At 42.7% G+C, this 24256-nt stretch overlaps 1 protein-coding gene across 6 annotated transcripts; it reads right to left on the bottom strand.

The window, feature by feature from the left end:
• Nucleotides 1-9996: 9996 nt before the first annotated feature.
• Nucleotides 9997-23571, bottom strand: LOC149394051 (uncharacterized). 6 transcript variants are annotated; one of them, XR_016299699.1, is made up of 3 exons: nucleotides 23439-23571; nucleotides 22895-22992; nucleotides 9997-10768 (listed from the first exon to the last, which is right to left on the bottom strand). XR_016299699.1 is itself a non-coding variant. In XM_089616687.1 (3 exons), the coding sequence occupies exon 3, from the start codon at nucleotides 13530-13532 to the stop codon at nucleotides 13044-13046; it is 489 nt and encodes a 162-aa protein (XP_089472813.1). In that variant the 5' UTR covers nucleotides 13533-14052; nucleotides 22895-22992; nucleotides 23439-23571; the 3' UTR covers nucleotides 12566-13043. The 6 variants fall into 6 exon arrangements, 1 of the variants encoding a protein (XP_089472813.1); XM_089616687.1 differs by lacking the exon at nucleotides 9997-10768 and adding an exon at nucleotides 12566-14052; XR_016299700.1 differs by lacking the exon at nucleotides 9997-10768 and adding an exon at nucleotides 20150-20307.
• Nucleotides 23572-24256: the final 685 nt, after the last annotated feature.

The raw sequence follows: 24256 nt of genomic DNA, 5'->3' as shown, positions 1-24256 counted from the left end.
CGTGTGGTGGGCGTCGGAACTTTTCGGATTTGGTGTGGTTGGGCATCGGAATGGGGGCTCACGTCGGATTTGGTGTTCTTTGGTGTGGAGAGCAAGTGAGAGAAAGTGAGAGTGAGAATGAAAGAGAGGAAAGAGAAGGAGATGTTTTATTTTGAATTGAGGGTATTTTGGTCCAAAATTGGTACAAAAGTCCAATTTTGGATATTTTTTAAGGAGGTCTAATTAAGATATTTCCATAACTTTCGAGTCTAGAAAATGAAATTTCTCTTTCCTTTTGTTTTTGTTTTCCAAATTGGGCGCGACCATGAACGCATCAACATCCGAGTTCGCCGTTAGAGTATCTGGCTTCTTTTTTTGTCTCCGCTCTGGTTCCTTCGTCTTAAGAGATGACTGGGCTTTTGGGTTAATTTTCAAAGCCGGCCTAGGACTTTGTCGAACTTTCTTTGGTGCATAAGCTTCAAATTTTGACAACCCCGTCATAGTAATGGTTTTTTTTATGGTTTCTCTGATTTTGTGATGGTTATGGAGAATAGGTGAGAGAATCGCAAAGTTGAGAAGAGAGTGAAATGAAAAGTGTTCTGTTGATGGGTGATAGAGAACACAGTCGAAATCGTGAACCTTGAGAGTCGGAATCGCGAATAAAGAGGCGAGACGCCATTGAGATAAGTTTTTTTTTCGAAAACGAAAGGAATGACGGAAGTGAAGAGTCATAATCCTAATCGTGTCTAGTGGGAAGTTTTTGAAAAAGAACGAGGAAGAGAGATAGTTAGTGTTTTTATTTTTTTTTAATAATTAAACTTGAGGAGTATATTTGTTTTTGCTCACTAGACTAAGTATTAGTTGTGTCAAATTTGAAGTTTTTGGTGATATTTGGTAAGTGACAATCATTTGACATTATTAACGTCAATTTCCCTCTTCATGGATTAATAGTAGATAATATTTCTATACGAATTTGTTTATGGGATAAGTTTATTTGTAGTATTCAGTAATGATCTTACAAATCTAATTTGTAACTCGTTCAAGAGATTTTGAAAATCATGAATCTTTTTTGCCAATATGATTTTTGTGATATTAAACTAACACTACTACAAAACTAGGATTCTACAACGCTTAAAAACAGTTGTAGAATGATTCTACAACGCTTCTCAAGCGTTGTTCATTCTACAACGCTTCTCAAGCGTTGTAGAATCCTGTGTTGTAGAAGATTCTACAACGCTTAAAAATCCGTTGTAGAATCCAACAGCTTTCTACAACGCTTAATTATTCGTTGTAGAAACTAAGCTTCTACAACGGATATTTAAGCGTTGTAGAAGCTTCTACAACGGTTTGAATCCATTGTGTAATTTTTAAATATTTTCAAACACCTCGCGGCGGCGAAGTATATATCTCGCCACGGCGAGATATTCTACAACGGATCTTCAACCCGTTGTAGAATCATTTCGCCACGGCGGACATTATACTTCGCCGCGGCGAGTTGTTTGCCGCGGCAAAGTACGTTCCGCGCCGCGGCGACATCATTTTACAACGGATTGTCAAACAGTTGTAGAATCACGTCGCCGCTGCGGGAATTATACTGAGCCGCGGCGAGATTCACGCCGCGGCGATGTAGGTTTTGCGCCGCGGCGAGGGGATTCTACAACGGTTTGACAATCCGTTGTAGAAGCTTTCTGATTATTTTTTAAAAAACCCGCCGCGGCGACGTTGTATCTTAGCCGCGGCATGTTGTATATAGCCGCGGCGAAACCAAAACATCGCTGCGGCGAGGTTTTGATGTATGAATAATGTGCTCTCGGTATCTTTTTTGCCGCGGCGACTCTTATTTTTCGCCGCGGCAAACGTTATTCGCCGCGGCGAAATGTCTAAGTCGCCGCGGCGAAGGCTATATTTTGAAGCCGAAATCATTTTTTACACGTACTAAAACCCGGTGTAAAAAATATGGCACCTGAAAATAACCTTCAATCCAAAAAATAATATCTACATCTTCAAAACATTCAAAAGAAATATTTACATCCAAAATTGAATACAAAAACTAACTAATCATCACAATGAATAAATGTTTGTACATAAGTTACCCATTCTTCCCTAACTCTCTATAAATCCTCTTTTGTATAGTTTTTCTTACTTTCTAATTTTCCTACACCTCCTACGACTATATCGCGCATATACGAAATAACAAAATACCCGCATTCCGTGTTTCCGGTTTGTCTCGGAGCGTTCCAAGCCTTGATGTACGTTGACTGTCCGTTATTATTGGCGTTTTGGTGCTCGAGCTTGAAATCCACAAAAACCCTATAATACGGAAATCATAAGAGAAAAAACCTCTACAATGATTTATAATAAAAATAGTTTAAAAAATCAAAATATTACCTTTTTATCAATCGAGTTAAATCGATTGGAATTTTATTTCTTAACGGGTCGAAGAACATAGCACTATCTCTCCAAGGGTTGAGGACAAGGAGCATCCAATGCGCACCTTTATTGTACGGCATCAAAGCTAGTTCACCAAATTTGCATTTTCGTACTATGTTTCCAACGTCCTTGACTCGTTTTGACAAATAAGCGTCCTCGTCGTTGTTTTCGATGTACGAACTTAAGCCCAGATTTATAAAACAATAGTCTCGACTCTTCTTCGCCTTTTCTAGCCTCGAGCGTAGATAGCAATGACAAACAAGTATTTGATTGATCAAAACACTAAATATTGAATATTTATATTAAAAACGCATATAAAGAAAACACTTACTCCATATAGACCGTTATGCTCCCCGCGCCAATTTCCAAGTATTGTAAAAAGTCGGAAACATCTTCAAATGACACCGGAATCGGGATAGCCGCGAGACTTGGACTAACATTGACCATAATCACATCCCCTTCCGGTAACATTACTTTGTTGGCATGTTGAGCGAGCAATCGAAACTTTGGATTAATCATCTTGTACGGAATCTTCTTAGCATCATCGATGCTAGGTCCACTCTCAAAACCGAGCTTTGAGAGACAACCGGACCGCGACTCTCTATTCCCGTGTCCATTTCGATCAATCTCTTCGGCCACGAGACAAATCCTCCTATGACATCTTCAATGGTTTGAGCTTCTTCGGTGGGAATTGGCAATTTTGCTTTTTTAATCAAAACCCCCAAAACGGTCACACGTACATTCCCTTCCTCCAAAGGTAAAGAGTGAACTACGCTCCCATTTAAGTATGCTCGCCCATTTGCAACATGAATCATGCCTCCTTTCACAACATCATCTATGAAAAGAAGACACTCGACGCTTTCATCCGAAGTCGGTGTCACCGGGGTGGTTGGATTCAATGAGCAACTAGCACGAACACTATTGGGTTTTTCCACAACAATAGGATCGATCTTCGGACGATCATTGACATCGTCGTGTTCTAAGCGAATCAAGAATATTATCAATAATTTAATACCAAAACATTTATCTTTATTAATAAATAGATAAAAAAAAATTAAACATACCTAAAGAGACCGCTTCATTGACGTGTTCTTCAACATTTGCCATCTCTTTATCATCAACAACCTTCGCGTTGAGATTCTCTTCCACACGCTCGACACTAGGCGACTCGACATTAATGCTACCATTTCCACCGAAGGCCTTCATCACCAAAGACTTTAACTCGCTCATTTCCCGACGCATTTTCATTACTTCTTCGTTGGGCGTTGGAGGAACAAAGTACTTAAAACGCGACATGTGTTTGGATTGACCGCAAACTCGCGACGTTCCCAAAGCTTCTTGCAAAACGCTCTTTCCCGATTCCGGCAACCATGTCCCTTGCGATGCTTGTTGTGGTAACGTTTTCTATACATAAAATTATTTGAAAATAAAATTACAAGGTTAATTGTTATAACAAAGGTAAAGAACTTATGATTTTTTCTCCCATCAATTTGTCTTTCTCATCCTTGTAGTTATCTACGTCTTTCATTCACGAGTCAATCCAAAGTTCCTCTTTCGTAGGCCATTCCCCCGTTTCGTCATGCTAGTAAGAAGTAATTATATAATAAATTAAAAAATAATTGCAACATTTGGAATAACTAAAAGAAAAAAAATGAATCTAACCTTTTCTTGATCAAGCTTTCGAAATCCATTTCGTCCCGTTCGAGATTTGTACACACTTTTTCCGATATTTGATTTCCCATGTTCCGATGTTTGTTTGAACATTTCGGTTCGTCTATACTCAACAAATGCTATCCAATCTTCTTCGGTGATACTTGTATAGAATTTCAAAATACAAGCCGGTCTCTTTAAGGCGATTGGTTTGTTGATTATGTCTTTGAGTAGATCGTTGTATATCTCATGACGAAATAACCTTGCCGCTTCTCCGACTCTCATAAGGCAATCCTGTTTTTGTTCGATAGGAATCGTAAATCCTTCTTGCATTTCGTTCCAAATCCGTTCTTTAATTTGGGCGTTGTCTTTACATCTCCAATCACGCATCGAAAGTGGAACGTGTTCTCTTGCTAACACGCCAAAGTAACTCGACAACTCATCACCCTCTTTACCGATTGGTTGCCCTTTATCATCAAATTGTACCGGGATTTTTTTACCAAGTGTTTTAGCCTTATTAACCCGACCCATAAGAGTGTTTCTTCGTTTTCCTTGTTCATCGGAGTTAAGCGCTAGTTGTCTTCTAATTTTTCTTTTACCACTACCGCTAGAAGTAGTGGTAGTGGACGACATGGAATCTAATATACAAAATTCAAAACATAATCTCAATTTCTAACTCAAATCCAATCCGATTCCAACTTAAATACAACTTCAAATCAATATCAAACTCAAATACAACGAATTCAAATCCAATATACTAAAATCCAATACAAATTCTTCCTAACTTCAAATAAATATCAAATTCTAACTAAATAATAACATAAATCAAATTAAATTCAAAACAAGTTGGGAAATAACATACCCGGTGAAGGCGAGGACGTGGCGAGCGAGAGGCAAGGTGGAGGCGGGGTAGGGGCGAGGTGGAGGCGGGGCTGGGCGAGGTGGAGGCCGGGCAGGGCGATGTGGAGCCGGGGCAGGGGGCGAGGTGGAGGCGGGGCTGGGCGAGGTGGAGGCGGGGCTGGGCGATGTGGAGGCGGGGCTGGGCGAGGTGGAGGCGGGGCAGGGGCGAGGTGGAGGCGGGGATGGGCGAGGTGGAGGCCGGGTTGGGCGATGTGGAGGCGGGGCAGGGGCGAGGTGGAGGCTGGGCGGGGTCAAGGCGGAGGCAATGAGTGAGGGTGAGGACCGGAGAGAGAGGGGCGGGGAAAAAAGAGTATGAGGGCCGGAGAGAGAGGGGCGGCGAGAAGAGAGGGTGGTGGCCGGAGAGAGAGCGACGGCGAGAAGAGAGAGGGGCGGAGAGAGAGCGACAGCGAGAAAGAGGAGTAGAGAGAGAAGAAGAATAAGAGAGGAGTATAGTAGTCTTAGAAATGAAACAATGAAAAAAAAACGCTTAAGTATGAAAAAATAGGCGGGACGTTTGAACAAAATGAAAATTTTTGGTTTTAAAACGCTTCTACAACGCTTATTATAAGCGTTGTAGAAACCTCCCCGCGGCGACGTGTAATTCCCGCCACGGCGAGTTGTTTCTACAACGCTTATAATAACCGTTGTAGAAGTCTCGCCGCGGCGACGTGTATACCACGCCGCGGCGAGACAAGCCCAGAAAAGTGACGCCGCGGCGAGAAATATTCCTAGCCGCGGCGAGTACAGAATTCCTAAACCTAAATGTCCTCGCCGCGGCGACGTGGAATTTCCGCCGCAGCGAGTTGTTTCTACAACGCTTATAATAACCGTTGTAGAAAGTCCTCGCCGCGGCTAAGTCATATTCGCGGCGCGGCGAGAAACACGAGGCTGATGTTATATATTTTCATTTCTCTTTTTTTTCACTTAGAACTCTCATAACCTCTCTCGAAAAAGATTTTCAGCACCTTTTCGACTCATTCTACTCCGTCCTCATTTACAAGTCTCATCTACACATCCAAATCTAGTAAGTTCTTCTTTAATTTGCTCCAAATGTTGTTCTCTTGTTAGTTTACTAATTAGAATGAGTTATTTTTTTTTTATATATAATTAGAGTTTTCTATGAAGATGAGAAAGTGGATGTGGGAGAATAGATTAAACGAGATATATCGTAAAGGTGTAGATGAGTTTTGTGATTTTGCTAGGAGAACATGGTAGATGTGAAATCTATGCGTTGTCCTTGTATTCAATGTGGAAATCATAGACATTTTTCGATTGATGTCGTTCGGACCCATTTGTTTGTATATGGAATAATGACCTCGTATCAAAGATGGTACTACCATGGTTAGGTTTTTCGTTCTACGGTAAACGAGGATAACAATGATGTTGAAGATGATATTGATGATATGTGCGGAATGATGAACGATTTGGAGGATGATTTTGTTGAGCGACCGGAATTGTTTGAGTCCATGATGAATGATGCGGAGACACCATTATATGAAGGGTGTACAAGCTTTTCGAAGTTGTCGTTTCTAGTTACATTATTTCATTTAAAGGCGTCGGGCGGTTGGACAAACACTAGTTTTACTCTATTGTTGGAAACACTAAAAGAAGCATTTCCGGAAGATAATAAAGTTCCTTCAAGTATGTATGAAGCGAAGAAGACTTTGGGCACATTAGGCATGAAGTATGAGAAATTTCATGCGTGCCCAAATGATTGTGTTTTATATGGACATGAGTATGAAGATCTGAATGAATGTCCGACGTGCAAAGAGTCAAGGTGGAAGAAGGGTAAAATTCCATGTAATGGGGTTAAAGGAGTTCCAGTCAAGGTACGTACATTTTCATTATTTGATTAAGAAATACATGTAGCTCATATTCATTATTAATTATTGAATTTCTTTAAATATATTTCACTCATTATGGTACATTCCTCCAATGCCGCGCTTCCGTCGAATGTTTAATAGTGTCAAACACGCGAAGAACATGGTTTGGCACTCCGAAAAGCGTATCGATGATGGTATGTTGAGACATCCTGCTGATGCTTCACAATGGAAATCCTTCGATTTAGAGTATAAGGATTTCAGTGTTAATACTCGAAATTTGCGCCTTGGTCTAGCGTCTGATGGTATGAATCCGTTCAGCATGATGAGCAGTAAATATAGTGTTTGGCCGGTTATACTTGTGAACTACAACCTCCCTCCAAAGCTATGTATGAAGAGAAAGTTCTTGATGTTAACGCTTCTGATTTCAGGACCGAATCAACCAGGAAATGATATCGATGTTTATTTGGCACCGTTGGTCGATGATTTGAAGATGTTATGGGAGAAAGGGATAGAAGTCAAAGACGCTTACCGTGGAGATTCGTTCAACTTAAGGGCAATGTTAATGTGAGCTATTAACGACTTGAGGAGGTGCCATATGCGGTGGCCACTGTGGTGGTGGGTACGGATAGTCGGAGTATTGAGGATATGGAGGAAATAACACCTGGTTCTCTTGGTTGATGTCCCACCGAGAGTAGAGATCGTTCAGTTGGTTGATGTGAGAGGCGCCATACTCCGCTTGTTGGTGCATGTACTGTTGCGTGTGTTGGAACCCGCCGACGAGATAGTTGGAGCATTGAGCTATGTAGTCGATGGTGGCGGGGTCGACTACCGGAGGTGCTGGTAAGAACAATCGAGGCTCGTTGACTGGTGGTCCCTCTTCCCCTTCTTCCTCAGCTTCCTCCTCTTCCTCCGCTTCCTCCGCTTGTGGTTCCTCCCTAATCTTGTAGCGATCGATGATGTTATTCGTAATAGGCCCCATAGGACCCTTGATCGTATCCCTTTTCGAGCGTCCTACCCCTGCATTTGTACAAAGGCCGGTAATGATTGACGGATATGGCAAACCGTGTCGTTCATTAGTATAGTCTAGACTCTTCATCCAATTGTAGATGAATCGACCGACGTTGATAGAATAACCTTTTATGATGCAGAACAACACCTGGATACGACCCTCGTCAAGAGTGGTGAAGTGCTTGATCGGAAAGAGGCGAGCGCAAACAAAGTAAATCCAAGCTTTAGCAATCCTGGTGATTTGGCCACGCTTGAGTACCCTTTTCCCTTTTTCAAGGACCCAATCCTCTCTTGGAATGCACAGCAACCTCGCCATCTCCTCGTGGCTGCAAGTTATCAACCATTCCCGATAGCCTTCATTCTCGAAAGGCACATCTGGGGTCCCAAGCAAATCGTTGATCGCTTCGACGCTCACATCAACCGGTTTACCTCGGACCGTCACAACATCTCCATTGTGATCTGGTAAGTTTGCGTAGAATTCGTACACGAAGTTTAAGTTCGCCTCGAACTCGGGAACGGCACAATACTTCACCCAGTCATGACCTTGAATACTGTTGCGGATTAACACTCCTATATCGGTGTTAGAGCTCACATTGAATCCCCGCTCAGGGATCACACTGCGCGACGAGATTTTGTCGTAACGATCCTCCGCGACCTTGTTAGTGAAGATTCTTGTGTTATAATCTGCTTCAGGTGACGGTTGACGAGCTCGCTTACTTTTACTTTTACTAGGACCTTTGGAAGTGCTCGGAGCCGTGGCACCCGACGGATTTTTTGTTCGAACCATTTTTCACCTTCACAAAGCATAATCATAAAAAATTCAATCTCGACATCTACAATCAACATAACCATTTTAAATACTAACAATGTCACAACAATCACAAATTCTATATTAATTCCAACTGCATTTAAACATAACAATATCAAATTCATAAACAATTCCATTCTAACACAAATTCTAACTCAAATTCATTCTAACACAAATTCTAACACAAATTCATTCTAACACAAATTCTAACTCAAATTCATTCATAATAAAATAAAAAACCCTAATTTTGTTAAATCAATAACCACCTTAAATCAATAACACTAATTTTGTTAAATCAATAACCACAACATGCAACTCGGGGAAATAACATGAAATCCATATATTCAAAAACACGAAATCCATATCAACAACACGAAATTAAATCAATAACCACCTTAAAAACTTAGAAAATCATACCTTACTATGTTAAAGAGAGAGTGACAGGCGGCAAGAGAGAGAGATGCGCGAGAGAGTTGGGCGGCGAGGACGTGGCGAGCGAGAATGGCGGCGAGGACAAGGCAACGGCGAGATATCGCGGCGGCGAGGACGTGGCGAGGGAATTTGGAAGAGAAAATTAAGACAGACTCGGCCGAAACGGTTGTCTCGCGTTTGTTGATGGGAATTTTCTTAACTAAAGAAAAATTCTACACGACGCAAGCGAACGTGTCGTCAAGTAATAGAGTGCAAAAGCACGGATATCGATCCCACAAGGACTCTAGACTATTTCCGAAGCAAACTCACTAGCTTTCTTTTTCGAGTTATGAAAATGAAAAATGGGGGTTTTTGATTGTTTTGAGAACAAGATGAAATGTAAACAAGAGTGAAAACAATGTTTAAACACAAGTTAAAAGGAAGGGGCACGATTTTGTTATTTCATCGAGTCGTTCGATCAAGATACGATTCTAAGCTCGGGTTTAGAGTGTTAAAACTTAGTCTCAATCCCCTATAACATTCACTAATCTCTCTCGAGTCTTTAGGAATCTAGCTATGTGTCGAACTTACACATCTCGGTTTGGGTTCTATTAAAACACAAAACCGCATTTAGCCCGGGATTTCAATCAACTACAACTACCCCCTAGTCTTTCTATAGCTCTAGGAAGGTAAAAGATGGGATTGGGTAGAGCTCACTCGTTTATTACCTCTCGGTGTCTAAACTCGTCTAAGATTCACTAACTAGGTAGCTACTCTAGTTAGCGCTAACACACACCCATACCCATAGAGTTTCACTCTCAATCCAACCATGAAGCACCAATCTAATCCAAATGTTTGACCAATCAACTCAACTACTCAACTACATCGCACCCCAAATCTACTTAGCTACTCATGATTAAGAATAAACAAAGTAAAATTGAAATAAGTAAAAGAAATAAAACAAAAAAGAAACAAGACATTGAATGCTAATCTCAACAACCAAATAAAGCTTTCATTAACTTCAAGCACTACTTCAATATTTCACTTAGATAAAACAATAAAGTAATCACAAAACTCAATGCTCAATAGATAAAGGTAATCAACAAAACTCAAATAGAATATTTGAAAGCTTAAAATATGTTCAACAAAGCAAAAAGTGGAGTGAATAAGTAAAGACAATAAATAAAAGAGGTAGAGTTAAGGGTGAACAAATGGAGGTGATGAGGATGATGGAGGTTGTCACTTCTCCCTCTTCTTCTTCACTCCCAAGCTCAAGAACAAAATGAGTGTCAAACCCTAGCTTTCTCTCTCTCACCTTCTCTCTCTAGTTTTCAAAACAAAAGTAAAGTGTTCTATTCTCTAAAGCTTGCTCTCCCTCTCTTTGAATAAGTGTATATGAGGATTTAGGAGAGGTTTTCGGAGTAAATATGGACCCTTGGATGAGATCCAAGGGCCAGAAATGATTTAAAAGACGAGCTCCAAAATGCTGAAAAAGTAACTGGCGCGCCGCGCCACCCGTGGAATTCTGAAGGCGCGTCGCGCCTCTCTTGCGCGTTGCCCGCTCGAGCTCTCGGGTGTAAATTTAGTCACCAGGGCGCGGCGCGCCATTCAATAGGCGCGGCGCGCCAACCTTGAAACGCTGACTTCTTGTTGACCGTCGTTGACTTTTGTTGACTTTACTTCAAAAGGCCATAACTTCCTCGATTTAGCTCCGATTCAACCCGTTTTCGCACCACAGTCTTCTCTCACTCTTTTTATCCTGAAAACATAATAAAACTACAAAATAACATCAAAAACACTAAAAACAAGTTCCGATTCTTATCTAAGAGTCATAGATAAGTGTGAATGAATCTCACTTATCAAACCCCCAAACTTGAACCGTTACTTGTCCTCAAGTAACAAAACAAAAGTATATACAACACAACCACACAAAACTTAACAAAGTCTCAAAGCTATACCGAAGATTAAAAGAAGTTATGCTACGCTAAACTAAAAAAATTGAGTGTTGAAAGTGCTATGGCCTTGGTTTCGCATGAACGTCTCTCCTAGACAAAATCGACTCAAGAGTAAGAACAATCACATGTAAAGCTCAATTAATACAAGTGTTCAACCAATTCTCGTGTGGCTTTACCTAGCTTGAGGCTTCCCGTGTAAAAGTTTTCATCGAGTCCAAGTCAAGTATTTTCGGAGTTCTTTCCACCTTTTCCTAGCATGCAAACTCAAAAAGGATATTCAATGATGAATTAGGAACACCATAAGGCTTTCACCAAACACTCTCCACTCGGTTTAGGAGAGTAAGCGCTAGTCCAAAGGTCTTTCAAGGCTTGTAACGTTAGGCTTACGTCAAGGGTAGGATATGGAGTTTTTAAGTGACTAAACACGCTACCCTAGCGACTCATACTCACCACAAGAGCAATATTCACAACTTTCTTTTACATTCATTTCTTCGTTAACACTAAGCTTCACAAATACCCCCAAACTTAGACTTTTCAAACTCTAGTCTAGATTATGTGCTTGCTTGTCTAACAAGAAATGTTGCACCACGCCAAATACAAACAAAATAAAATAAAATGTAAAAGGATATATGAATATGAAAATCTCTTTACTAAGCAAGATTGTGCTTTTTTTTTTTCTTTTCTTTTCTTTTTTTTCATTTTTTTTATTTTTTTTTTATTAACTAGAAGAAATAAAGGAAAATAATAATTTACATGGATATAAACAAAAGCCGGCGCGGCACAAATTTCGACAAGTAAAGAGAGCACACATTCTACAAGATATAACACACACGCTCAAAGAGTCACTCAAGAGTCGCTAGATCACGGGGTTCTTTGTGGGAATTTCAATTCATTGGCTAGGCTTCTTTGTGACTATGTAGCAAGAGTTGATTTACGTTCGGCTTTATGTGAATAGGGTTCTAAATGGAAGTAGAACGGGTTGGCTTTTGGCTCGAATGGCTATTCCTATGCCTTTTTCATCCTAACGCTTCTCTCCTATTACCATTGAGCCTCGAGGAAGGATCAAACGGTTCTAGTGTTCCGAGATGCATTCTTGCTAAGATTAGATTTGCAAATCTCCTAAACACTCTCTAAGGACTCGAAACGTGCAACGTGAGATGAAGATTCATCGGGTCACTAAAAGCTAAGCAAAGCCACCATAGAGTTTTGGTCAAGCACAAGTCTTGTAGCGCAAGAAAGATACATTGTTATTACTCCTAAGTCTCAAGACTCTATGGGTCATCAACATTCATATTCCACAAGCAAAACCAAGGCATTTCACACTTCCAAACACTAAAAAAAATAAATTATGAAATTAAGCTACTTAAGTTCAAGTCACACAAATTATGGAAAACCTAAAAAAAAAACTAGATTAAACTAAAGAGACACATAACACAACAAACAAACTTAAATTATCCAAAACAAAATATGTTACGAAAGCGAAAATAAAGCAATAAAATTTAAATTATCCATGAAAAATGAGAAAAGAGAGCAAATAGAGTACCGACACGCCCCCGCAATTGGTGGAAACCCAAGCCCCCCCCCCCCCCCCCCCCCCCCCCCCCCCCCCAAACTTGAACTCGACATTGTCCTCGATGGCGCGCATTGGAGGGGGGCGGAGCTAGGTGATCACATGGCGGTGTCGCCATCATTGTCCGGCGGTAGTGGTGGTGCGCCGTAGTAGCTTTGGTATCGGTAACATGGCGGGAACGGGTTGAAGAAACCGTCGGGGAGACTTGACGATGCACCGGATCCACTTGCGTCGGGGTAGCTTGCCGAGGCGCCTCCGGGAGTCCATTGGTTGTAAGCGTTGTAGCCGAACTCCATCGTGGTCGAGAACCACGAGTGTTGAGTCTCGATAAAGGTAACGAACGAGTTGTGCACTGCACCGAGTTGATCTATGCTCCGCTCGAGTTGCCCCAATCGAGCCTCCGATTGCTCCCATCTTTGGTCTTCTACACGGCGTCGTTCCATCTCCTCGCGCATGAATTGAGATGTGTACTCCCATCTTTGATCGTCTTGTTGGCGCCGCTCGGCGTCTCAACGCACGAAGTCATCCCACCGTTGGTCCTCGACTCTGTACCGCTCTTGAGAGGCGACACCGAGGTTCCCCATCATAGCAAGCACTTGAGCGTATTGTGGCTCATTGATGTCGGGCTCGGGCATAGGCGCTTCCGGAGCCGCGTGTCGGTAGCGGGCGGGTTCCTCGGGGTCGGGAGCCATGTTGATGAAGCATGTTCCATTCGCCTCCGCTAGCCCGGCCATTTGAGGAAGACCGTTGATGAAGGTGGAGTCAATCTTCTTCCCTTTCGGCGCCCGCTCTTCGTCGTCATATGTCTTCACATTGGCCGTCTCACATATCTCCGTGATAAGCCCGCCAAAACCGAGACCGCCGGTTGTTGAACACTTTGCCGCATCGAACATCTTTGCTCGAATTATTTTCCCGACGTTGACACTTCGCCCGGTGACGATGCAATACAAGAGCACTGCTTTGGAGATTGGGAGGCCGTGGGTGTGCGTGCTTGGCATGATGTTTGAGCTTACGAAATGGCCCAAGTCTTTGCGTACTTGCTCATGTGTGTCGTTTTGAGCTCGAGCGGTTCTCCCGCTTGATTGCGCTTCCACAACGCTCCGGGGCTGCACAATGTAGCCAAGATATCGTCGAATGGAGGGTTGAGGGCTAAGTTGTGGTAGTCGTCATCGGGTATGCTAGGGAGGCCGAGATGCTCGTTGATTGCCCTCGACGTTATGCTCACTAGACTCCCACGAACCGTTACCGAAGGGCTTGTTTCTTCGGTGGCCCCAAGGTTCGCGTAGAATTCGCGAACAAGATCCATGATAGCGCGGGTCTCGATGGTCGCTAATTTCGTCCAACCGCGCTCCTCGATTTGAGCTTTTAGGTTTCCGTTGTCAGGGCTCGGCATGAATTTCCTCTCCGGGATGAAGTTCTTGTCTACAATTTTTGCCCATTTTGCTTCAGCTCCGACGATGAGCCTCGACAACGGAGTTCCACGGGCTGACGCCGCTCTCGCTCGCTTTGGTGTCATTCCTGAAAATACAACTCGGCACGACATTAGATTCACAACAGACCACGACGTCCGGGAAAGAGTCACGATATGGAAACATTAAAAATCGACGAAACACCCAAAATTTTCAAAACAAAACTCATGCACAACACAACGAACTTACATGAAGACACTTACTATCACGAACGAGACCTAAGCACCAAAAAAAATGTCAACAAACTCTCTCGGGCATTTTTACGAACACCTAGCGTGCATGAGATTTTACTATGAACACCACACTAAACTAAAATTTTGATCACCCAAGCACATCTAAAAACATCCTAAACACATTATTATACCAATATCCAAGATCAAAACGTGCATTAAACTCATAAAAATTCGAAATCACACTAACCTCAAAAGTTGAAATTTGGGTGAAAAAAATGCCAAAACGAGTCGAAATCAACGATGAAATCCGAAGAAAATGCACAAATGATGATGTTGGATGCAAGATTTTGAAGAAATTTTGTGTTTGGAATGAGAAATTTCGAGCAAAAATGTGTATGGGTCGGAGAGAAGAGGGAGAGGGTTTGAGAAAATTTGAAAAAATGGGTGTTTTGAGCCAATCTCGGGCTATTAACACGAGTAGGCGCACCGCGCCAATGCCCAGAAATAAGAAGGCGCGCCTCAACGCGCTTGGTCTCGGGAACTTTTTTTCCACTAGCGCGAGGCGCGCCATGGTCATGGCGCAGCGCGCCCTGTCTTGAATTTTTTTTTTTTAATAAAAGAAAATAAAGACAACGAAAGAATCGTGGGTTGCCTCCCACAAGCGCTTAATTTAACGTCTAGAGCTCGACGAGGTACCGATTTGTCGTTCATTGTTCCGGGGCGAGGAGAGTGACTACCCGCTCACTCTCGAAGACTCCGCCGTAGTATGGCTTCACTCGTTATCCATTCACTTTGAAGGTCGATCCATTGGCTGCCTTGAGTTCCACCGAGCCGTATGGGAATACTTGAACGACTTCGAACGGGCAGGACCACCGAGACTTCAATTTCCCGGGAAAAAGTTTCAACCGAGAGTTGAATAGAAGAACTTGTTGGCCCACTACAAACTCTGTTCGCACGAGATGCTTGTCGTGCCATGCTTTAGTCTTCTCTTTGTAGATTTTAGCATTCTCGTACGCGTCGGTCCTTAGCTTGTCAAGCGCGTTGAGATGAAGAAGTCTTTGTTGCCCCGCCGCTTGGTAGTCAAAATTTAGCTTTTTCATTGCCCACAAAGCCTTGTGCTCAAGTTCCACGGGTAAGTGACAAGCTTTCCCGTAAACAAGTCGATATGGGGACATACCTAAAGGCGTCTTGAACGCGGTTCGGTAGGCCCAAAGAGCATCGTGGAGCTTGTTGGACCAATCCTTCAAGGAACTTCCAACCGTCTTCTTGAGAATTTGCTTAATTTCTCGATTCGAAACTTCCGCTTGGCTGTTGGCTTGAGGATGATAAGCCAATGCCTTCTGATGAGTCACGCTATACTTGGCGAGAAGTGCTTCGAATTGACGGTTACAAAAGTGAGATCCACCGTCACTTATAATGGCCCGAGGAGTACCGAAACGAGAGAAAATGTTCTTCTTGAGAAAGTTTAGGACCGCTTTACCGTCACTCATCGGAGTCGCCTTAGCTTCAACCCACTTCGTCACATAATCCACCGCGAGGAGGATATACTTGTTGTTGTACGACGATGGGAACGGTCCCATGAAATCGATTCCCCACACATCAAACGGTTCGATCTCTTGAACATTTGTCAATGGTATCTCGTTTCGGTTGGAGATGTTTCCCGTCCGTTGACATCGATCGCACGACATGATGAACTCTCGGCAATCCTTGAAGATCGATGGCCAATAAAAACCGCTTTGGAGAATCTTAGCCGCGGTGCGTGTCGGGCCGAAGTGCCCTCCACATTCCAACTTGTGGCAATGCCTTATCACCGAGTCCATCTCATCTTCCGGAACACACCGACGAATGATTTGATCCGCACATTGCCGATAGAGAATCGGCTCTTCCCAATAGTACTTTCGAACATCCGAGAGAAACTTCTTCTTTTGGTACGACTTGAGGTCTTCCGGAATCACCTCGCCGACTAAATAGTTGACATAATCGGCATACCATAGTAATGCGGCTCCTTGAACCGCCATGAGTTTCTCATCGGGGAATAAGTCGTCAATGGGCTTGGCACGATCGTGGACGTGCTCAAAAGTCTCGAGACGAGAGAGATGATCGGCTACCAAGTTCTCTGTTCCTTTCTTGTCCTTGATCTCCACATCAAATTCTTGAAGCAAGAGAACCCACCGAATAAGCCGAGGCTTGGCATCTTTCTTCGTCATTAAATATCGTATCGCGGCGTGATCGGTGTAGACTACCACCTTGTTTCCGATGACGTACGGCCGGAACTTGTCGAAGGCAAACACCACGGCTAAGAGCTCCTTTTCCGTGGTGGTGTAGTTGAGTTGAGCTTCGTTGAGAGTTCGGCTTGCGTAGTAGATGGTGTGGAAGACCTTGTCCTTCCTTTGACCGAGAACCGCTCCAACCGCGAAATCACTCGCGTCACACATCAACTCAAAGGGCAAGTCCCAATCCGGGGCGGTGATGATCGGGGTCGTGCTTAACATCTTCTTTAGAGTGTTGAAAGCTTCTAAACACTCCAAAGTGAAGACAAACTTCGCGTCCTTCTCGAGCAAGCCACAAAGAGGCTTAGTGATCTTTGAAAAATCTTTGATGAAGCGCCTATAGAAACCCGCATGGCCGAGAAAGCTTCGAACTCCCTTCACCGATATTGGAGGAGGTAACTTAGAAATCATCTCTATCTTGGCTCGGTCAACCTCCAATCCTTTCGCCGAGATTCGATGACCCAACACAATGCCTTCTTTCACCATAAAGTGACACTTCTCCCAATTTAGCACAAGGTTTGTCTCAACGCATCTCGCAAGCACCATGGACAAATGTTCAAGGCATTGGTCAAAGTTGGAACCAAACACCGAGAAATCGTCCATGAATACCTCGATGGTACGCTCCACCATGTCGGAGAAGATAGCCATCATGCACCGTTGGAACGTCGCCGGTGCATTGCATAGTCTAAAAGGCATTCTTCGGAAAGCAAAAGTGCCATAAGGACACGTAAAAGTGGTCTTCTCTTGATCTTCGGGGTCGATGGCGATTTGATTGTATCCGGAGTAGCCGTCAAGGAAGCAATAGTAGTTGTGGCCGGCGAGGCGGTCGAGCATTTGGTCGATGAAAGGCAACGGGAAGTGGTCCTTCCGGGTCGCATTGTTGAGCTTTCGATAATCCATGCAAATGCGGTGACCGGTCACAGTCCAAGTCAGAATGAGTTCGTTGTTGGAGTTCTTCACCACCGTTATGCCTCCTTTCTTTGGCACACATTGAACCGGACTCACCCAAGGGCTATCGGAGATGGCGTAGATGACTCCGGCGGCAAGCCACTTTAAAATTTCCTTCGTCACCACTTCTTTCATCGCCGGGTTAAGTCGCCGTTGATGCTCGACCGAGGGGCGGTGACCGTCTTCCATGTGGATTCGGTGTGTGCAATAGGATGAACTAATGCCCTTGATGTCGGACAAAGTCCATCCTATAGCGGTCTTGTGACTTCGCAACACCTCCAAAAGTTTATTTTCCTCCGTCTTGCTCAAGTGCGCGGAAATGATCACCGGGAGTGTAGACTCGTCTCCTAAGTAGGAGTATCGGAGATGTGATGGTAACTCCTTGAGCTCGAGCTCGGGTGCCTTCTCGATTGACGGAAGGACTCGTGGTGGTCTCTCCCCCAAACTCTCAAAGTACTTCTTTCGGTTAGGCTCAAAGCTATCCATGTACTTTGCCTCATCTAAAGCTTCACATTTCAACAAGTCATTAGAAAAATCCATTGAGTTTAGAAGGCATACCTCTAGTGAATCGGTGGATTGGTGAGCGTAGTCGTTGATGATGGAGTTACACATGTCGATGCGGAACACATCGTCGCTAGCTCGCGGGTATTTCACCGAGTTGAAGATGTTGAAATGAGCTTCTTCGCCATTGACCCGCAACTTCAATTCTCCTTTTTGCACATCGATGAGCGCACCGGCGGTCGCTAAGAAAGGTCTCCCCAAAATGATCGGAATGTTCCGATCCTCCTCCATGTCGAGCACAACAAAGTCCGCCGGGAGAATGAATTTATCCACCTTAACGAGTACGTCCTCAATCACTCCCCGCGGATACTTGATCGACCGGTCCGCCATTTGAAGCGTGATGCGGGTCGGTGCGATCTCCCCGATTCCAAGCTTGACGAAGACCGAATACGGCATCAAGTTTATGCTAGCTCCCAAGTCACAAAGCGTTCTCCCAAGATTCGAGCCTCCAATATCACAAGGGACGATGAAACTCTCCGGATCTTTCAACTTCTTGGGTAGCCTCCGTTGGATAATCGCACTACACTCCTCGGTGAGAGCGATAGTGTCGCACTCTTCGCTTATCCGTCTCTTGTGGGTAATGATTTCCTTTAAGAACTTCGCATACTTTGGTATTTGCTCTATCGCTTCAGCAAATGGTATGTTGATTTCGAGTTTCTTGAAGATATCAAGAAACTTACCAAATTGCTTGTCGAGCTCGTTCTTCTTGAGGCGTTGAGGAAAAGGAACTTGAACGGGCACCTTGGTACTTGGTGAAGCGATCGGAAGCCTTGTCGGTGAAACTTGATCCGTCGGTGATGACTCGTCCACGTGTGCCTTTCCTCTCTTCTTCTCTTGACTCTCGGTCGAGTCGTTGGTCACATTACCGCTTCTCAATGTAATGGCATTACATTGTGGTCGAGGGTTGACGTCGGTGTTGCTTGGGAGGGAACCTTGCGGTCTCTCGCTCATGGCTTTAGCGAAGTGACCCATTTGAACTTCAAGAGTTCTTATTTGGGCCGAGTTGCTTTTGAGGGCCGCTTCTTGGCGTTCGAGTGCGGCCGTGGTATTCGTCATGAACTTGGTGTTTTCAATTGCCATTTGGACAATTAATTCTTCAAGATTCGGTCTCTTGTCTTGAGGAGGAAGATTATTCCGGTATTGAGAGCTCCCATGGTGTTGTTGATGGTGTTGTTGAGGCGGTGGGTGCTGATGTTGTTGATGATGTGGTGGGAGGTATGGTTGTTGGTGTTGAGGTGGAGCCGGTTGCATTGCCACTTGGTCTTGAGGATTTCTCCATGAGAAGTTTGGATGATTGTTCCTCGCTCCCGTGTAATAATTCCCCGAGTTTTGGTAAGTGGGACGATTGTTGTCGTTTCCCACAAACTTAGACTCCTCTATCTCGCCACATTTGTCCGTCGGGTGAGGACCCGCACACAAACCACACTTGTGGTGAGATGTCCCCACCGCCTTCGCCGCTTCTTTTCCGTGGACGGTCTTCGCGAGTTTGGCTACCTCAATTGTCAACGATTTGAGGAGCTCCATCTCTGGAGTTATCGGCTCTCTCGCGGCAATTCTCCTCTCGACCGGGCATTGATCGTTCACTTGGACCATCTTCTCGAGTAGTGCAAACGCGTCGGTGGTGGTGTTGTCGAGAAGTGAGCTCCCGATGCGGTGTTGACTCGGTCTTGAGTCGAGGCCATAAGCCTGCTATAGAAGATTTGTAGTTGCACCCACTCCGCTATACCGTGGCCCGGACACTTCCGAATCATGTCCTTGAAGCGAGCCCACACTTCGTAAAGGGACTCTCCGTCGAATTGTCCAAAGTTATGGATTTCATTTCTCCTCCGGATCATCTTCTCAAAAGTGAAGAATCGTGAGATGAACTTCGAGCATAAGTTATCCCATGTGGTGATTGAACCCGGAGCAAGAGAGGATAACCACCCATGTGCGCGGTCTCAGATGGAGAACGGGAAAAGTCGAAGACACACGGCTTCCTTGGACAAATGAGAGAGGTTGAACATGTTGCAAATCCGCAAGAAATTGTTGATGTGGTCTTGCGGATCTTCGGAGGGGGAACCGGCGAATTGATTGTTTTGCACCATGTGAATGATCGAGGTTTTAATCTCGAAATTTGGGTTCCCTTCCATCTCCGGAATTCGTATCACCGATTGATGCTGATCAAAAATGGGTTGACCATAGTCGAGTATGGTCCTTCGTTCTTCCACTTGTTCTCCGTTTCGACGAGCACGATGTTGTGCTTCATTGTCTCCTTCCATGGCGGCTCGCCTTGCCTCCGCTTGGTTCCGTCGGCAAGTCCGTTCGATCTCGTGATTGATAGGAATGAGCGGAGGGTTATGTCGTCGCATGCACCTTTAAAACATAAGAGGCACACAATAAGCACAATAATAACAAGCAAACTCAAAAATTAAACTAGATAATTCAATCGAAAATAGAACCGTAGTCCCCGGCAACGGCGCCAAAAACTTGATGAGAATTTTCTTAACTAAAGAAAAATTCTACACGACGCAAGCGAACGTGTCGTCAAGTAATAAAGTGCAAAAGCACGGATATCGATCCCACAAGGACTCTAGACTATTTCCGAAGCAAACTCACTAGCTTTCTTTTTCGAGTTATGAAAATGAAAAATGGGGGTTTTTGATTGTTTTGAGAACAAGATGAAATGTAAACAAGAGTGAAAACAATGTTTAAACACAAGTTAAAAGGAAGGGGCACGATTTTGTTATTTCATCGAGTCGTTCGGTCAAGATACGATTCTAAGCTCGGGTTTAGAGTGTTAAAACTTAGTCTCAATCCCTCCTATAACATTCACTAATCTCTCTCGAGTCTTTAGGAATCTAGCTATGTGTCGAACTTACACCTCTCGGTTTGGGTTCTATTAAAACACAAAACCGCATTTAGCCCGGGATTTCAATCAACTACAACTACCCCCTAGTCTTTCTATAGCTCTAGGAAGGTAAAAGATGGGATTGGGTAGAGTTCACTCGTTTATTACCTCTCGGTGTCTAAACTCGTCTAAGATTCACTAACTAGGTAGCTACTCTAGTTAGCGCTAACACAAACCCATACCCATAGAGTTTCACTCTCAACCCAACCATGAAGCACCAATCTAATCCAAATGTTTGACCAACCAACTCAACTACTCAACTACATCGCACCCCAAATCTACTTAGCTACTCATGATTAAGAATAAACAAAGTAAAATTGAAATAAGTAAAAGAAATAAAACAATAAAGAAACAAGACATTGAATGCTAATCTCAACAACCAAATAAAGCTTTCATTAACTTCAAGCACTACTTCAATATTCTACTTAGATAAAACAATAAAGTAATCACAAAACTCAATGCTCAATAGATAAAGGTAATCAACAAAACTCAAATAGAATATTTGAAAGCTTAAAATATGTTCAACAAAGCAAAAAGTGGAGTGAATAAGTAAAGACAATAAATAAAAGAGATATAGTTAAGGGTGAACAAATTGAGGTGATGAGGATGATGGAGGTTGTCACTTCTCCCTCTTCTTCTTCACTCCCAAGCTCAAGAACAAAATGAGTGTCAAACCCTAGCTTTCTCTCTCTCACCTTCTCTCTCTAGTTTTCAAAACAAAAGTAAAGTGTTCTATTCTCTAAAGCTTGCTCTCCCTCTCTTTGAATAAGTGTATATGAGGGTTTAGGAGATGTTTTCGAAGCAAATATGGACCCTTGGATGAGATCCAAGAGCCAGAAATGATTTAAAAGACGAGCTCCAAAATGCTGAAAAAGCAACTGGCGCGGCGCGTCACATAACAGGCGCGCCGCGCCACCCGTGGAATTCTGAAGGCGCGTCGCGCCTCTCTTGCGCGTTGCCCGCTCGAGCTCTCGGGTGTAAATTTAGTCACCAGGGCGCGGCGCGCCAACCTTGAAACGCTGACTTCTTGTTGATCGTCGTTGACTTTTGTTGACTTTACTTCAAAAGACCATAACTTCCTCGATTTAGCTCCGATTCAACCTGTTTTCGCACCACAGCCTTCTCTCACTCTCTTTATCATGAAAACATAATAAAACTACAAAATAACATAAAAAAAAACACTAAAAACAAGTTCCGATTCTTATCTAAGAGTCATAGATAAGTGTGAATGAATCTCACTTATCATTTGTATTTTGAGGAGAATGAGAAAAAAAAACTGAAAATGGGTTTATATATAGTGAAAACCTAAAAACCTCGCCGCGGCGAGAATATTTCTTCGCCGCGGCGAGAGGATCCTACAACAGATCTTATAACCGTCGTAGGATCACATCGCCGCAGCGGGATTCCTTCATCGCCGCGGCGAGACAGTTTCATAAAAAACCGCTTATCCACGATATCCTTGTCGCCGCGGCGGAGTATTTTTCTAGCCGCGGCAAGATTATGTCGCCGCGGCGAGTAGATTCTACAACGCTTAAAAAAAGCGTTGTAGAAGGATTCGCCGCGGTGAGGTTTAAATCGTGCCGCGGCGAGATCCATCCTTCTACAACGCTTTTTTAAAGCGTTGTAGAAAGGTTTCGCCGCGGCGAAAATCACATAGTGCCGCGGCGACGATTCTACAACGGATTGTGTAAACGTTGTGGGAAATCTGAAATTTAAGTTCTTCTACAACGCTTTACATAAGCGTTGTAGAATCACCTAGATTCTACAACGCTTTTCCAAAAGCGTTGTAGAAACACCTAGATTCTACAACGCTTAGTCATAAGCGTTGTAGAAACACTAAGTTTCTACAACGCTTATGACTAAGCGTTGTAGAATCCCTAGTTTCTACAACGCTTATGTTAAGCGTTGTAGAAAGTGGGTTGTATAATCCAACATTTGTAGTAGTGTAAGTATATGAATTGGATAATTACCATATATGAATTAAAAAATTACATGAATCATTTTGATATAAAACTAAGCATGTTTAAAAAAATATATGAATTGAAAAATTACCGTTTATTTGTAGATTTACTTGAGTACGATTTGACTCATTAACGTGTGCTCATCTTCGTCTTCTTCATCTTCTTCCACCATGTCAAGTTCCATGATACCTTTAGTAATTAATACTAAAAAGAGTGAGATAGATAGATAAACTCATCATTTAGGTATATATAGACAATTTCTTTCTATCATACTAAACTCAACCAACAAATCCAAACCTAAAATAATTAAATACAATTCCATAACAAGGCAAATGTCAAATACCAGAATAAAAAATATATATACCATAACCATCATAAACCTGTAATTTAAAAGATTAACAGCATTCTTTATATATTATTATTGCTCCGTTACGCTAAATACTACTTGCAAAACTGCTAAGAAATAACATGCAAATCTATGTCAATCTAAGAGTGAACAGAAGTTCACATCTGAGAGAACTATCAGATCTCATCAACACAGCCACGCACAAAGAACAAAAAATGACAACTATGCATGGAATGAATGAAAGCTTAAGTTCATGAAAAAAAAATGAGCGATCGGGGCAAAATAATACCTGTGTCTCACTCACTCTATGCGGCCAAACTGAGTATATGAGATGACGATGAAGAAGAGAGAATAACAAGTATATACGAAAAACAAATTAGGTTATAAACTGAAAATTCGGGCTTTCGAATCACACGTAAGTTAGTCCCTAGATTCATTATGGTCCCATTCATTATATGTTGGATTCATGAACCAACCCATGTCAAATTGGGCCAAAAAAAGTTATTGGGCGGTCTAACGCAAATTTTATAAATATTTCTAAATTTAATTCCTTGACTATTTTACATTTTCAAACTTTTCATAAATATCTAATTTTTCAAAAAGCTTTTACCTTTATTCTAAAGAAGCTTTAATCAGGGAACAAATCTAATTAATATTATAAATACTAAAAAAAGTAAAAGTCGTAATTAGCTTGAAAAATATTATAAAAGGAAATATTTCAATAATAAAAAATAAATGAGGTATTAGAAGAATTAAGTTTGAAAACAAGCCATTCGAAATAATTTCCACTTCTTCAGATGAGGGGGCAAAAATAATTAGAATTTGAGTCTAGGGAAAAGTACGGGAAATTTGCGCCAATGTCACAAATTCGTCGGGTTTTTGCATTTGTATCACAAAGTTGTCAAAATTGCATTTGTGTCACGTATTTACATCGTGTCACATGTGCAAATTTCAAATTACTCTCTCTCATCATTTAATCTTTTTATTAGTTACTCCATGTCTTCTGAATTTTTACAATACCTCACTAAAAATCACTTCATCTTCCTCTAAAACTTTCTAAAATTTTTGTGCGTGACTTATTTGCAATTGAATTGCCAATTTGTGACA

The sequence above is a fragment of the Urtica dioica genome, chromosome 6, assembly GCF_054948205.1.
Source record: "Urtica dioica subsp. dioica isolate 48M chromosome 6, U.dioica_male_clone48M_v1_H2, whole genome shotgun sequence".
In the NCBI taxonomy this organism is placed as follows: domain Eukaryota; kingdom Viridiplantae; phylum Streptophyta; class Magnoliopsida; order Rosales; family Urticaceae; genus Urtica; species Urtica dioica.
The sequence above is the reverse complement of the archived record's forward strand: the minus strand, read 5'-3'. Positions and strand labels throughout refer to the sequence as shown.

Bases quoted from the DNA above. Each gene is read 5' to 3' on its own strand.
- LOC149394051 (XM_089616687.1), bottom strand. From the start codon at position 13,532: ATGCCAAGCACGCACACCCACGGCCTCCCAATCTCCAAAGCAGTGCTC.